At 46.3% G+C, this 16,042-nt stretch overlaps 1 protein-coding gene across 5 annotated transcripts in view; it reads left to right on the top strand.

Annotated features, from left to right (window-relative positions):
- The window catches only part of SMARCA2 (SWI/SNF related, matrix associated, actin dependent regulator of chromatin, subfamily a, member 2), a 679,721-nt gene that overhangs the window by 651,660 nt on the left and 12,019 nt on the right, over window positions 1-16,042 (top strand). For all 5 annotated transcript variants that reach the window (XM_030193821.1, XM_030193826.1, XM_030193822.1 and 2 more), the window contains one exon: window positions 13,232-13,361. In XM_030193821.1, coding sequence (XP_030049681.1) covers window positions 13,232-13,361 — 130 coding nt within the window. The remainder of the gene's footprint in view (window positions 1-13,231; window positions 13,362-16,042) is intronic.

Here is a 16,042-nt window from a genome sequence, read left to right as displayed (position 1 = left end):
GTGCCGGGAAGCGCCGGTGACGTGCTTCGCAAAAAATCTAAGAAGCATCGACACCGGTCCCCTTCCCGTGTCGGCACCGAGAGCTCTGGGTCGCCGAGGGAGTCGGCACCCAGCAGGCATCGGCACCGAGAGGACCGCTCACCCTCTGTTCAGGAGGTGTCGATGCGCTCCACTCTGGACAGCCCGGAACAGCCTCCACGCCCGGAACAGGTTCTGACGTCGACGCCTGCATCGACCTCCATGCCTTTCTCTGCAGCCGCTCTGAACGAGAGCCTCCGGGCCGTTCTCCCAGAGATTCTGGGAGAGCTGCTGCGCCCTACCCCTCCGGTACCGGCGGTGCTTGCGCCACCGGTACCGTCGAGCGTGGCGCCAGCTGGCCCATCGCCCGAGGTGAGGTCCCCGGCGTCGGTGCCGCGTGCGGTACCGGCTGCCGTCGCCTCCCAGGAAGGCTCCCCGACTACGTCGGCGGAGGGAGCTTCGCCGATGCGGGCGAGGGAGTCTACCTCTTGACGCCCCCATCGTGGACGTGGCTCCACGGAGTCGAGTCGGGCACGGTTGCAGACACAGGTCCGTGAACTTGTGTCTGACACCGAGGGTGAGGCCTCGTGGGAAGAGGAAGAAGACCCCAGATATTTCTCTGACGAGGAGTCTGAGGGTCTTCCTTCCGATCCCACTCCCTCTCCTGAAAGGCAGCTTTCTCCTCCTGAGAGTCTGTCTTTCGTTTCCTTTGTCCGGGAGATGTCTACGGCCATCCCCTTCCCGGTGGTTGTGGAGGACGAGCCCAGGGCTGAAATGTTTGAGCTCCTGGACTATCCTTCTCCACCTAAGGAAGCGTCCACTGTTCCCTTGCACCATGTCCTAAAAAAGACATTGCTTGCGAACTGGACCAAGCCTTTAACTAATCCCCACATCCCCAAGAAGATCGAGTCCCAGTACCGGATCCATGGGGACCCAGATCTGATGCGCACCCAGTTGCCTCATGATTCTGGAGTTGTGGATCTGGCCCTAAAGAAGGCTAAGAGTTCTAGGGAGCATGCTTCGGCGCCCCCGGGCAAGGACTCTAGAACCTTAGACTCCTTTGGGAGGAAGGCCTACCATTCTTCTATGCTCGTGGCCAAAATTCAGTCTTACCAGCTCTACACGAGCATACACATGCGGAACAATGTGCGGCAGTTGGCGGGCTTGGTTGATGCGCTCCCCCCTGAGCAAGCCAAGCCATTTCAGGAGGTGGTCAGGCAGCTGAAGGCGTGCAGAAAATTCCTGGCCAGAGGGGTGTATGACACCTTTGATGTTGCGTCCAGGGCCGCTGCTCAAGGTGTGGTGATGCGCAGGCTCTCATGGCTGCGTGCCTCCGACCTGGAGAATAGAATCCAGCAGCGGATTGCGGACTCGCCTTGCCGTGCGGATAACATTTTTGGAGAGAAAGTTGAACAGGTGGTAGAGCAGCTCCACCAGCGGGACACCGCATTCGACAAGTTCTCCCGCCGGCAGCCTTCAGCCTCTACCTCTACAGGTAGAAGATTTTTTTGGGGAAGGAAGACTGTTCCCTACTCTTCTGGCAAGCGTAGGTACAATCCTCCTTCTCGACAGCCTGCGGCCCAGGCTAAGCCCCAGCGCGCTCGCTCTCGTCAGCAGCGTGCGCCTCAGCAAGGGCCCTCGGCTCCCCAGCAAATGCAAGGGACGAGCTTTTGACTGGCTCCAGCAGAGCATAGCCGACATCCAAGTGTCAGTGCCGGGCGACCTGCCGGTCGGAGGGAGGTTGAAAGCTTTTCACCAAAGGTGGCCTCTCATAACCTCCGATCAGTGGGTTCTCCAAATAGTCCGGCAAGGATACACTCTCAATTTGGCCTCCAAATTGTCCACCGGGAGCTCAGTCTTACAGCTTCCAGCACAAGCAGGTACTTGCAGAGGAACTCTCCGCCCTTCTCAGCGCCAATGCGGTCGAGCCCGTGCCATCCGGGCAAGAAGGGCTGGGATTCTATTCCAGGTACTTCCTTGTGGAAAAGAAAACAGGGGGGATGCGTCCCATCCTAGACCTAAGGGCCCTGAACAAATATCTGGTCAAAGAAAAGTTCAGGATGCTTTCCCTGGGCACCCTACTTCCCATGATTCAGGAAAACGATTGGCTATGCTCTCTGGACTTGAAGGATGCCTACACACACATCCCGATACTGCCAGCTCACAGACAGTATCTGCGATTTCAGCTGGGCACACGTCACTTCCAGTACTGTGTGCTACCCTTTGGGCTCGCCTCTGCGCCCAGGGTGTTCACAAAGTGCTTGGCTGTAGTAGCAGCGGCACTTCGCAGGCTGGGGGTGCACGTGTTCCCATATCTCGACGATTGGCTGGTGAAGAACACATCCGAGGCAGGAGCCCTGCAGTCCATGCAGATGACTATTCGCCTCCTGGAGCTACTGGGGTTTGTGATAAATTATCCAAAGTCCCATCTTCTCCCAGTGCAGAGACTCGAATTCATAGGAGCTCTGCTGGATTCTCGGATGGCTCGCGCCTATCTCCCAGAGACGAGAGCCAACAACTTGTTGTCCCTCGTCTCGCGGGTGCGAGCGTCCCAGCAGATCACAGCTCGGCAGATGTTGAGATTGCTAGGCCACATGGCCTCCACAGTCCATGTGACTCCCATGGCCCGCCTTCACATGAGATCTGCTCAATGGACCCTAGCTTCCCAGTGGTTCCAGGCTGCTGGGGATCTAGAAGACGTAATCCACCTGTCCACGAGTTTTCTCGAATCCCTGTATTGGTGGACGATTTGGTCCAATTTGACTCTGGGACGTCCTTTCCAAATTCCTCAGCCACAAAAAGTGCTGACCACGGATGCGTCTCTCCTGGGGTGGGGAGCTCATGTCGATGGGCTTCACACCCAAGGAAGCTGGTCCCTCCAAGAACGCGATCTGCAGATCAATCTTCTGGAGTTGCGAGCGATCTGGAACGCTCTGAAGGCTTTCAGAGATCGGCTGTCCCACCAAATTATCCAAATTCAGACAGACAACCAGGTTGCCATGTACTACGTCAACAAGCAGGGGGGCACCGGATCTCGCTCCCTGTGTCAGGAAGCCGTCAGCATGTGGCTCTGGGCTCGCCGTCACAGCATGGTGCTCCAAGCCACATATCTGGCAGGCGTAAACAACAGTCTGGCCGACAGGTTGAGCAGGATTATGCAACCTCACGAGTGGTCGCTCTATTCCCGTGTAGTGCGACAGATCTTCCAGGTGTGGGGCACCCCCTTGGTAGACCTCTTCGCATCTCGAGCCAACCACAAAGTCCCTCAGTTCTGTTCCAGGCTTCAGGCCCACGGCAGACTGGCATCAGATGCCTTCCTCCTGGATTGGGGGGAGGGTCTGCTGTATGCTTATCCTCCCATACCTCTGGTGGGAAAGACTTTGTTGAAACTCAAGCAAGACCGCGGCACCATGATTCTGATTGCTCCTTTTTGGCCGCGTCAGATCTGGTTCCCTCTTCTTCTGGAGTTGTCCTCCGAAGAACCGTGGAGATTGGAGTGTTTTCCGACCCTCATCACGCAGGACGAAGGGGCGCTTCTGCATCCCAGCCTCCGGTCCCTGGCTCTCACGGCCTGGATGTTGAGGGCGTAGACTTTGCCTCTTTGGGTCTGTCAGAGGGTGTCTCCCGTATCTTGCTTGCTTCCAGGAAAGATTCCACCAAGAGGAGTTACTTCTTTCTGTGGAGGAGGTTTGCCGTCTGGTGTGACAGCAAGGCCCTAGATCCTCGCTCTTGTCCTACACAGACCCTGCTTGAATACCTTCTGCACCTGTCTGAGTCTGGCCTCAAGACCAACTCTGTAAGGGTTCACCTTAGTGCAATCAGTGCATACCATTACCGTGTGGAAGGTAAGCCGATCTCAGGACAGCCTTTAGTTGTTCGCTTCATGAGAGGTTTGCTTTTGTCAAAGCCCCCTGTCAAGCCTCCTACAGTGTCATGGGATCTCAATGTCGTTCTTACCCAGCTGATGAAACCTCCTTTTGAGCCACTGAATTCCTGCCATCTGAAGTACTTGACCTGGAAGGTCATTTTCTTGGTGGCAGTTACTTCAGCTCGTAGAGTCAGTGAGCTTCAGGCCCTGGTAGCCCAGGCCCCTTACACCAAATTTCATCATAACAGAGTAGTCCTCCGCACTCACCCTAAGTTCTTGCCAAAGGTCGTGTCGGAGTTCCATCTGAACCAGTCAATTGTCTTGCCAACATTCTTTCCCCGTCTTCATTCCTGCCCTGCTGAACGTCAGCTGCACACATTGGACTGTAAGAGAGCATTGGCCTTCTACCTGGAGCGGACACAGCCCAACAGACAGTCCGCCCAATTGTTTGTTTCTTTTGATCCCAATAGGAGGGGAGTGGCTGTGGGGAAACGCACCATATCCAATTGGCTAGCAGATTGCATTTCCTTCACTTATGCCCAGGCTGGGCTGGCTCTTGAGGGTCTTGTCACGGCTCATAATGTTAGAGCCATGGCAGCGTCGGTAGCCCACTTGAAGTCAGCCACTATTGAAGAGATTTGCAAAGCTGCGACGTGGTCATCTGTCCACACATTCACATCTCATTACTGCCTACAGCAGGATACCCGACGCGACAGTCGGTTCGGGCAGTCAGTTCTTCAGAACCTGTTTGGGCTTTAGGATCCAACTCCACCCCCCGAGGGCCCTGTTTGTTCTGTTCCAGGCTGCACTCTCAGTTAGTTGGTAAATTTTTTAGGTCAATCTCAGTTATGTCCTCGCCGTTGCGAGGTCCAATTGACCATGGTTGTTGTTTTGAGTGAGCCTGGGGGCTAGGGATACCCCATCAGTGAGAACAAGCAGCCTGCTTGTCCTCGGAGAAAGCGAATGCTACATACCTGTAGAAGGTATTCTCCGAGGACAGCAGGCTGATTGTTCTCACAAACCCGCCCGCCTCCCCTTTGGAGTTGTGTCTTCCCTTGTCTTTGTCTTGCTACATACGGGACTGACGAACACGAGCCGGTTCGGGCGGGAAGACGGCCGCGCATGCGCGGTGCGCATGGGCGCGCGAGGACTAGCAAAGGCCTTTGCTAGTGAAGATTCCGATTGGAGGGGCTGCCGTGGACGTCACCCATCAGTGAGAACAATCAGCCTGCTGTCCTCGGAGAATACCTTCTACAGGTATGTAGCATTCGCTTTATACCCCCCTCCCCCACCCCATTTTCCATGTCTTCTGCACAGAATTCCGAGATGTTTCTCCTCGGATTTCAGCGATGCTTAGCATCAAGAAGTCATCTGAGCTTAACCTCTCAAAGCCGGCTGTGCTTATTTCACTAAATCCTCTTCTCTACGTAATGCAGGTTCTACAGGTCTTAATGTCTCAAAATTCAGCTATTCTTGGCCTCGCAGATTCTGATGACCTTAGCCTCATACTATCAAGTGGCCTTAATCTCACAACACGCCATTTGCAAAGGAGAAGAGACTAAAGAAGTTTTTGATTTTCCTAAAATTGTGCATAAATTCTCACCAGTGTATAATAATCACTGCAACACCTGAGATTGCTCAAGACCCCTGAGGCAGGCCTTAGGGCCGAAACACGGCCATGTCGGGTCGTTTTTTAGAAACCCAATAAAAAGTTTTTTGGTATCCTCCTTGTTTTCTCCTCACTATTTTGTTTTACATCTTAGTTCTTAAATTCTCTACATTTTTCCACTTGCATCCATCTTTGTGGAATTCCCTTTCGCCCTATATTCACAGTGAATCCTGCTATAAGGCGATACGCTAGACATTTTCCTCTGAGTTCACTTTCAGCAAGGTGGAGTGGGGGGAGGGGGAGGCTCCTCAGTCAGACTGGAGGAACTGGGTAGGGGATTTGCTAAGTTCCTTTCTCACCGACTTTGACTCCTGGCTTCCCTCCTTTCTTGAACCTTCATCTCCTTCCCTCATTCTTGAGGGTTTTAACATTCATGCTAATGATCCCTCTGACTCTTATGCTTCTCTTATGCACATCCTCTTTCAAATTTCAGCTGTGCTGTACTGCCCCTACTCACCAGAATGGCCACTGTCTTGATCTTATCTTCTTCTCCAACTGCTCTGTCTCCAGTTTCTGCACTTCAGCTCTTCCCCCCTCTCTGACCAACATTTGATAATTTTCACACTTAAACACCCTCCCCCCCCAGTCCTGTCCCATCTCCATCACTACATTTAGGAATCTTCAAGCTATTGACTCGTTAACTCTATCTTCCAGTGTTTAAAACATCTTCTCAATCACGGTATTATCCAAGTCGGTCAATGCAGCTGTATGTTCCTATAATACTATTCTCTCCTTTGATCGGGATACTCTCACTCCTTGCATTCCCTGTTCTGTAAGGTAAACCAAGCCCCAGCTTTGGCTGACCTGTAGAATCTGATACTTACATTCCTGTGCTTGATCTGCTGAACACCTTTAGCTGAAATCCCATGCCTATTCTGACTTCATACATTTCAAATTCTTGCTGACCTCCTTCCAGTCTGCTCTTTCACTTACCAAACAGGACTACTACATCCAGTTGACAAACTCTCTTGGCTCAAACCCTCGACCCCCCACACTAAACTTTCTCCTTAAGTGCCTTCACCTCCAACCCCCAACCCCTTCACTTTCACCCCAGATTCTGGCTGAGTGCTTTCATGATAATGTTCACAAGATTAACCTTGAGTTCTCAGCCAAGTCACCTCCCCTTCCCCCAATCCATTCTCTCAACCCCTGCCTCTTTTTCTGAAATCACTGAAGAGGAAACTGCACATTTTCTTTCCTTCTCCAAACTGACTACTTGTTCCTCTGATCCTATTCCCACCCATCTACTTTGCACTATCTCTCCTACTGTCATCCCTTCTATCCGTCATATCCTCAGTCTTTCACTTTCCACTGCAACTGTTCCTGATGCCTTCAAGCATGCTGTAGTTACACCACTCCTTACAAAACCTTCTTTAGACCCTACCTGTCCTTCCAACTATCTCACCATTTCCCTCCTCCCTTTTCTATCCAAGCTACTTGAACATGCTGTTCGCTGCCATTGTCTTGACTTTCTCAAGCTATTCTTAATCCACTTCAATCTGGCTTTCGTCCTCTTCACTCATCTGAAACAACCCTTCCTAAAGTCTCTAATGACCTGTTCCTGGCCAGATCCAAAGATCTCTATTATATCCTCATCCTTCTCGATCTATCTGCTGCTTTTGACACTGTTGATCACCGTCTACGCCTTGATACGCTGTCCTCACTTGGATTTCAGGACTCTGTTCTTTCCTGGTTCTCTTCTTATTGCTCCCATCGCACTTTTAGTGTATACTCTGGTAGATCCTCCAATTATCCTGATATAGACTGGGTGAATGAAACATCGGTACACGCAAGGGAGGTGAAATTTCTTGATGAAATCAAGGACGGCTTCATGGAACAGCTGGTTCAGGAGCCGACGAGAGAAGGGAAAATACTAGACTTAATCATTAGTGGGGCTCATGATCTGGTTCGGGGGGTAACGGTGCGAGGGCCGCTTGATAACAGTGATCATAATATGATCGGTTTTGATATTGGCTACGAAGTAAGTGAACTCAGGAAATCAAATACACTAGCGTTTAACTTTAAAAAAGGAGACTACGATAAAATGAGGAGAACGGTGAAAAAAAGTCTGAGGGGAGTGGCTGAAAGGGTAAAAAACTTGGATCAGGTGTGGATGCTGTTCAAAAACACCATCCTAGAAGTACAGCACAAATATATTCCGCGTATTAGAAAAAGAGGAAAAAAAGACCAAACGTCAGCCGGCGTGGCTAAACGGTAAGGTAAAGGAAGCTATTAGAGCCAAAAAGCAATCCTTCAGAAAATGGAGAAGGGAACCGACGGAAGACAATAAGATAAAGCATAAGGAATGTCAAGCCAAATGCAAAAAGGAGATAAGGAGGGCTAAGCAGAACTTTGAAAAAAAGTTAGCGATAGAAGCGAAAACACATAGCCAAAAAAAATTTTGGTATATTAAAAGCAGAAAGCCAGCTAAAGAATCGGTAGGGCCGCTGTACGACGGTGGTGTTAAAGGGGCGATCAGGGAAGACAAAGCAGTAGCGGAGAAATTAAATGAATTCTTTGCTTCCGTCTTCACCAAGGAGGATTTGGGAGGGATACCGGTGCCGGAAAAGGTATTTGAAGCTGATGATTTCTCTGTAAACTTGGAGGATGTAATGGGGCAGTTCTGCAAACTAAAAAGTAGTAAATCGCCGGGTCCGGATGGTATTCATCCCAGAATATTAATAGAGCTGAAAAATGAACTTGTGGAGCTGCTGTTAGTAATATGCAGTTTATCCCTAAAATCAGGTGTGGTACCGGAAGATTGGAGGGTGGCCAATGTAACGCCGATTTTTAAAAAGGGTTCCAGAGGAGATCCGGGAAATTATAGACCGGTGAGTCTGACATCGGTGCCGGGAAAAATGGTGGAGGCTATTATAAAGAATAAAATTACAGAGCACATACGAAAAGCATGGGCTACTGAGACAAAGTCAGCACGGATTTAGTGAAGGGAAGTCTTGCCTCACAAATCTACTGCATTTTTTCGAGGGGGTGAACAAACATGTGGCCAAAGGGGAGCCGGTGGATATTGTATATCTAGATTTTCAGAAGGCGTTTGACAAAGTGCCTCATGAAAGATTCCAAAGGAAACTGGAGAGTCATGGGATCGGAGGCAGTGTATTATTATGGATTAAGCGCTGGTTAAAAGATAGGAAGCAGAGAGTAAGGTTGAATGGTCATTATTCTCGATGGAGAAGGGTAGTTAGTGGGGTCCCTCAAGGGTCTATGCTGGGACCACTACCTTTTAATATATTTATAAATGACCTTGAGATGGGAGTAACTAGTGAGGTAATTAAATTTGCAGATGACACAAAGTTATCCAGGGTCGTCTCGTCGCGGGAGGAGTGTGAAAGATTACAGGAGGACCTCATGAGACTGGGGGATTGGGCGTCCAAATGGCAGATGAAGTTCAACGTTGACAAGTGCAAAGTGATGCTCGTGGGAAGGAGGAACCCGAATTACGGCTATGTCATGCAAGGTTCCGCTTTAGGAGTTACGGACCGAGAAAGGGATCTGGGAGTCATCGTGGATAGAACGTTGAAATCTTCCTCTCAATGTGCTGCGGCGGCTAAGAAGGCGAACAGAATGTTGAGTATTATTAGAAAAGGGATGGAAAACAAGCATGAGGATGTTATAATGCTGTTATATCGCTTCATGGTGCGACCGCACCTGGAGTATTGTGTTCAGTTCTGGTCGCCTCAACTCAAAAAAGATATAAAGGAATTGGAGAAAAGGCGGCTGAGGGGTGATATGATAGAGGTCTACAAAATAATGAGTGGGGTAGAGCGGACAGATGTGAAGCGTTTGTTTACGCTTTCTAACAATAATAGAACTAGGGGACACAAGATGAAATTAGAATGTGGTAGGTTTAAAACAAATTGGAGAAAGTTTTTCTTTACTCAGCATGTGGTTAGACTCTGGAACTCATTGCCGGAGAAGGTAGTGACGGCAGCTGGCCTTGCTGAGATTAAAGGGGGTCTGGACAGATTCCTGAAGGAAAAGTCCATTGATCGTTATTAAATTTTGGGTTTTTGCCAGGTTCTTGGGGCCTGGATTGGCCGCTGTCGGAGACAGAGTGCTGGGCTCGATGGACCTTTGGTCTTTTCCCAGCGTGGCAGTGCTTATGTATGTACTTATGTACTTCTATCCCACTATCAGTTGGTGTACCTCAGGGCTCTGTCTTGGGACCTCTTCTTTTCCTCATCTATACTTTTTCCCTTGGTGCTCTCTCATCCCATAGTTTTCAGTATCACCTTTATGCTGATGACTCCCAGATCTACCTCTCCACACCAGAAATTTCAGCAGGAGACCAGGCCAAAGTATCAGCCTGCCTGTCTAACATTGCTGTCTGTATGTCTCACTGCCATCTGAAACTAAGCATGGCCAATACTGAGCTTTTATCTTTCCCCCATTCTCTATAACGCTCTCATCCTCCCTGTCTCATCAGCTCGTAACCTTGGGGTCATCTTTGACTCATCGCTGTCTTTCTCTGCACATATCCAACAGACTGCTAAAACCTGTCGTTTCATTCTCTATAATATCACGAAAATTCGTCCCTTCCTTTCTAAGCACGCTACCAAAACCCTTATCATCACTCTTAACACCTCTCACTTAGATTGCAACTTGCTTCTCACAGGTCTCCCACTAAGCCACCTTTCTCTCCTTCGATCTGTTCAAAATTCTGCTGCACAGCTTATAGTCTGCCAGTCTCGCTAAACTCATATTAGCCCTCTCCTTAAGTCACTTCATTGGCTCCCATTTCTGCATACAGTTGAAACTCCTCTTATTGACTTACAAGTGAATTCACTCTGCAGCTCCTCAGTACCTTTCCACTCTTCTCTCCCTACACTACTCCCCAGGAACTCCGTTCATTGGGTTAATCTCCCTTAACTGTACCCTTCTCCTCAGCTGCCAACTCCAGACTCCCTTTCTTTTATCTTGCAACACCATACATCTGAAATAGACTTCCTGAGTCAGTACATCAAGCACCATCTCTGGCCATCTTCAAATCTAGGCTAAAAGCCCACCTTTTTGAGGCTGCTTTTAACTCCTAACCCCTATTCACTTGTTCAGTACCCATGTCTGTTTTATCATTCCCACCTTAAGTATTTCCCTTATTTGTCCTTTTTGTCTGTCCTGATTAGATTATAGCTCTGTCAAGCAGGGACTGTCTCTTCATGTTCAAGTGTACAGCGCTGCGTATGTCTAGTACAGCTGTAGTAGAAGTAGTCATTCTATTGTTCTCTGTCTCTTGTTATGCTATCCATTCCTTCTGTGTTTCCTGGATTTACAATTTTGTAAACTGCTTTGATGCATGTTCCATGCAAGGCAGTATAGCAAGAAGAAATATACATAAACATATTGTGAGACTACCACTAGGATCAGAGATGTCATTTTAATCCTGGGCAATCAATGAGGCAGGATGGGACTTGAGGGCACCTGCTAGACACTGGGGACCCCCAATAAGAGCCAGGTGAGGAGGAGGTCCTTAAGGTTGGCAAGGTGCTGTGGACTGATATTGGGGCAGAGATCTGATGTTGCTCCACCAGCCCCATAGGGCAGCTGTAGTCTCACTACCCGCAATGTCCTTAGCATGTAGTAAATACAGTCTTGTGTAGAAATTACAACGGTAACTACACAGGATTTGCACTTATCACACTTTAATTTTTCTATTTAATGCATAGTAAATGCAAACATGTACGTCACTTTAGTAAACAAACCCCATTATTTCTGATGGAAAAATTAACTGCAGGCTCATATCTAGGGGTACTTTTTCTGGGGTAAATCAAATAAAAATGTTCATTCAGTTTTACTTTGGCTATTGTTACAAACCCCACAGGTAAAATCTAACTCTCAATTCTTGAAACATTTGCAGGTAGTTTATTTATCCCTAAATGTATTGAGTTATCCACTTAAATTACGCCGACTGAAAATTGCCCTCCCCTCTCCAGTGGAAAGCAACAACATATATACATCTTTCCTTGGGAGAAAGGGAGCAGGGTTTGAGCAAGAAAGGCAAAGCTAGTAACGGAAATTTATTTTGAAATCTTCACATGTGCTCTGCCAGTCCTGAATTTTCTACGGGAAGTTCTACAGTTTTCCTTTGAAAATTGGTATCCACAGACCTGCAAGCTAGCTGACCGGTTTCAACTCTGACCTCCCTGTGTCTTGTTTCTTTTTGTACTAGTTAGATGCTTGGATTTCTAAACAATAGCTAATAACTCTTATTTTGCACTTTTATCTGTGAAGAAATCTTAATTATTCAACTGTATCTATGCAGGCTGTAGGCTTGCTTAAGGAGCCAAGTTTACAAACCTGATTTGAATGAAGAGTAGGAACAGCCTCACTTCGTGAAGAGAAATAGTATTCCAAAGAAGAGCACCACAGAGCTTTGAATGTGTGGATTCCAGATGGATTCTAGTGAAGATGGGAGGATTGTTAGTAAGCACATCTGAGACAGACATAAATGTCAGGCCATTATGTACAGAATCAAAAGATCAGAGAAATTATGACAGGAAGAGCCTTGAAGACTAAAATTAGAAACTTTAATTTTATTCTGAATGAAATAATGATGGTCAATAAGTAAAAATGTTAGGAGATTAAATTTCTTGATGGCACTGAGAAGCTTGTCAGTTGTATTTTGTGTAAGCTGAAAGTATTTGATGGAAAAATAGAAAATGCCATGAGATGGAAGTTGTCATATGCTAATCAAGTAAGTGCAAGGCTATGCAAGAGAGGTTGAAGGTCAGGTTTCTCCAAGTGAAAATGTAGCAATTGAATTTTATGAAGAAAGTAAAATTATTGTTTTTCTCAAGAATGAAATGTGCTGGAGGAAGCTTCGGTTGATGGTTAAGGATTATATCAAATGTTAGATTTTTCTTCATGGGGGAACCATAGTACTTAGAAATTGATGGGCTAAAGTCAGAAGGAGCTTCTTCCTGCTAAACCATATGGTTTCTGATCTGTGGTGATTATTTTTGATTGTGAAGCTATTTGGTCACTGCATCAAGATGCACATTGAGCAGGGTAAGATGTGAAAGATGGGCTGCTCTGTCGCCTACTCTTTGACCCAGCAAAGTTCATACAATTTGCAATCTTACCCACCCTTAGTTCCATGCTTCAGTCTATCTTTGCCTGTATTCTTTGACTTTGCTTGTTATTGTTTCATGCTATTGTAAACCACTTTGCTGCTATATGTGAAAAGTAATCTATCATATGAAATAAACTAAACTAATCAATTTATGTTTTAGTGCTTTTATATTTATGAAAGTTTCTCATTCTCTCTCGTGTCGCATGCTGTCAAAAGCAACCAACAGTTTCATTTTATCAATGTATGAACTTCATAAAATTTCAGAGCTTGAGAGAAGCTCTTTCCCAGCAGGCAAGCACTTGCTCACATGGCTCACCATTGTCAGATTATAAGAATGCTGTCTACTGAGAGATATAATATGATATAGCAGAAAGCTGTGGAGTTTTACTGGTGGTTTACCATTGGGAGGGTTTGCACTGGAAACTTGAACGAGAAAAATTTGAATGTTTCTTGTAAAATGTTAACATGTTCTTGATTGCAGAAAATCAATAACAGCATTCTCTATGGGTTAGCATAGACACTTATTCTGAATTTTTACAAAAGCTATAGTTGCCTTAAAAATATTTAACAAATTGACTTTTTGTTGCAGATCTATGAGGATTCCATTGTCCTTCAGTCAGTGTTTAAGAGCGCAAGACAGAAAATTGCTAAGGAGGAGGAGAGTGAGGAGGAAAGCAATGAGGAGGAGGAAGAGGAGGAAGATGAGTCGGAATCAGAGTGTAAGTTTCCTGAGTTACCCAAGCTGATTAGAAAACTGATTTTGTAGTTATAAGCTGCATCAAAAAAGAAACATGACATCGATTAGACAGATAAAGAGGCAATTTAGTAAACCCAAGGCAGTTTGAAGCCCATGGATCTTTGAAGCTGTTTTACAAAAGGAATCTACCGGCATAGTTTGTCTTTTGATAATTGGTTCTAAAAGATCTGCAAGTACAAAAATTCTCAAGGAGTTGCACCTGCATTTTGTGCAGGGTGGGTACATATGACTAGGTCTCCACAAGGATTTGAAAATCACATCCACGCACATATTTTGCCTCAGCCAGTTCCACCTCACTCCATATCTTTATTATGTGCAGATATCACAGAGGTTTGTTTGGTACCCAATACCTCAGTCACTGGTTTCTTCACTATCTGATTCCATGCTTTAGCTCCAGCCTCCATTGTCAGCACATTCAAGACTGGAGCCAGAGCACTGAACTTAACACTCAAGGCCTGCTTTTCGACCTTTAGCTGGTATGACTTAATGGTCCTCTTACTAAATGTAATCTATTAAAGACAAACAAGACTTAAAATTTAAAAAATAAAATTTGATCAGATCAAAAGAAAGGGGTTATCTTTTCTAGCTTCTATAACTCAGGGGAAAGAAAAATTAGATTCAGGGTATTGCCTTGTTCATGGGTAGAAACATAATATCTAGTTAAAACCAAGCTTCCCTGGGACATAAAAATCAAATTATGCCCCTGTTAGGGGCAGGTTAGAACGCGTATCAAAATCTCCTTAACCCATTATGTTGCCATAATGGACTGATAATTTTGAAGTCAAATCAGTTAACTCAAATGGTTGGAGAATTAAGAATGTAAGGCAGCAAATACTGCTCTGCCTGACTGGGTGTATGGGCATTTAATCACCATACACCCAGTTCATGAGCCAGTTCATGTCGTGATACTTCAACACCATGGACATTTCATCATACAACATTATATTCAAGTTAAATGTATTCAAATTGTATGTATGGAAAACCTGCAGCAAATGGGGGAGGAGGAGCATGCTGGCACATATCTGCGCTTATATATGAGCCTAGCTCAAACTTTTGCATACAAAAATTTTCATAAGGCTCATATTTAGGCACAGAAGAACACCATTTTCATCACCTTAATCTGCCCCTTATCATGCGACACCTCATTACCGAAGACATCTCATCACACGAAACTTCATCATGTATTCAAACTAAATGCATGGAAAATTTGCAGAAAGTGTGGGGGGGGGGGGGGGGGGGGGAGAGTGTGCTGGAAATTGCAGCTTCTTTGTGCACATGTCCAAAGGAAACCAGAAGTGCCAGCACACGTTGGCACCTGTTCTTTTGTGCCTAAATATGAGCCTTGCCCTGATTCTCTATTATCTACACAGGTCTCCAACATGTTCCCCAACCCAACTATGCTATGTAGCTGATGAGCTTTTGCAGTTTTGACCTTTTATCACCTATTTAAAATGTAAATACCTTTGTTTAGTTTGCTGCACAAGTTTTCCACAAATATAAGGGGGGAAAGGGAATGGGACTTGATATACAGTCTTTCTGTGATTTTTTTGCAACTACATTCAAAGCGGTTTACATAATAATGTACAAACTTGCCCAGACTCACAAGGAGCTGCAGTGGAAATCGAACCCAGTTCCCCAGGATCAAAGTTCACTGCACTAACCACTAGGCTATTCCTTGAGTGCATTTAGCTTTCTGCCCATGATGAAGTGTTGGGTGATGAAAATGCTGTTCTTCTGCACCCTAAATATGAGCCTCATATTCCCCCCCCCCCCCCCCCCATTTGCCACATTTTCCATGCATTTGAATGCATTTAACTTGAATATGTTAATTTAAAAAATATTATGTCCCACCTGTCACTAAGCGGCTTACATAATAAAAACATACATAAAATTGCAAAATCACACACAACACAACAGATTTAACAAACACTTCAAAATGACATTACATCAAACTACCTGACAGTGTCACCAAATCGCCTGACTGCAGCCAAATGTGCATTAGCATCTTACTGGAAATGGAAGGAGCCTCCAGGCATGGATATATGAAATTCTAGATTGCTGAATTTGCTTTTCATGGAAAAACTTACAGCAGTCGGCCATACGGCCCATGATAAACGTCGGTGGAACCAGAAGATACTGTGCACTTACCTGAATGCTAATCCAGAAGCAGGGGAGAGGAGGAGGGCTTTTATCTAGTCTGTTTCTTCTTTTCATGTTTTTCAGAAATTGTATCAATGATTTGGAAATGGTTCTGTCAGGAAACATTGCCATTTGAGTGAAACTATAACCCCCCACACACACACACCTTAACGAAGCCTCACGGGAATGCCAACACTGCCCATTCATTTTGAATGGGCTGTGTCGGCATTACTATGCAGCAGCCGCTAGTGCAGCTTTGTATTAGCAGTGCTTAGAGAAACAGCACACAAAACAACCCTACCCTAATGCTGGAAACCTGCTGCCAGCTCCGAGGTTGCATTGAGGGGCTAGAAGAGAGAATTTCTCATGATTTTCCTTTTAAAATCTGCTGGCTTTGATTTTATTTTAAAGAGGAAGGAAGCCCATGCAAGCATCTGAGCATCAGTGGTGAAGAACAAATGTGTGCGAGTCTGAGCAAAACCAAAAGTGGAAGCACACATTGGT

Source organism: Microcaecilia unicolor, chromosome 2, assembly GCF_901765095.1.
Source record: "Microcaecilia unicolor chromosome 2, aMicUni1.1, whole genome shotgun sequence".
NCBI lineage: Eukaryota > Metazoa > Chordata > Amphibia > Gymnophiona > Siphonopidae > Microcaecilia > Microcaecilia unicolor.
The sequence above is the reverse complement of the archived record's forward strand: the minus strand, read 5'-3'. Positions and strand labels throughout refer to the sequence as shown.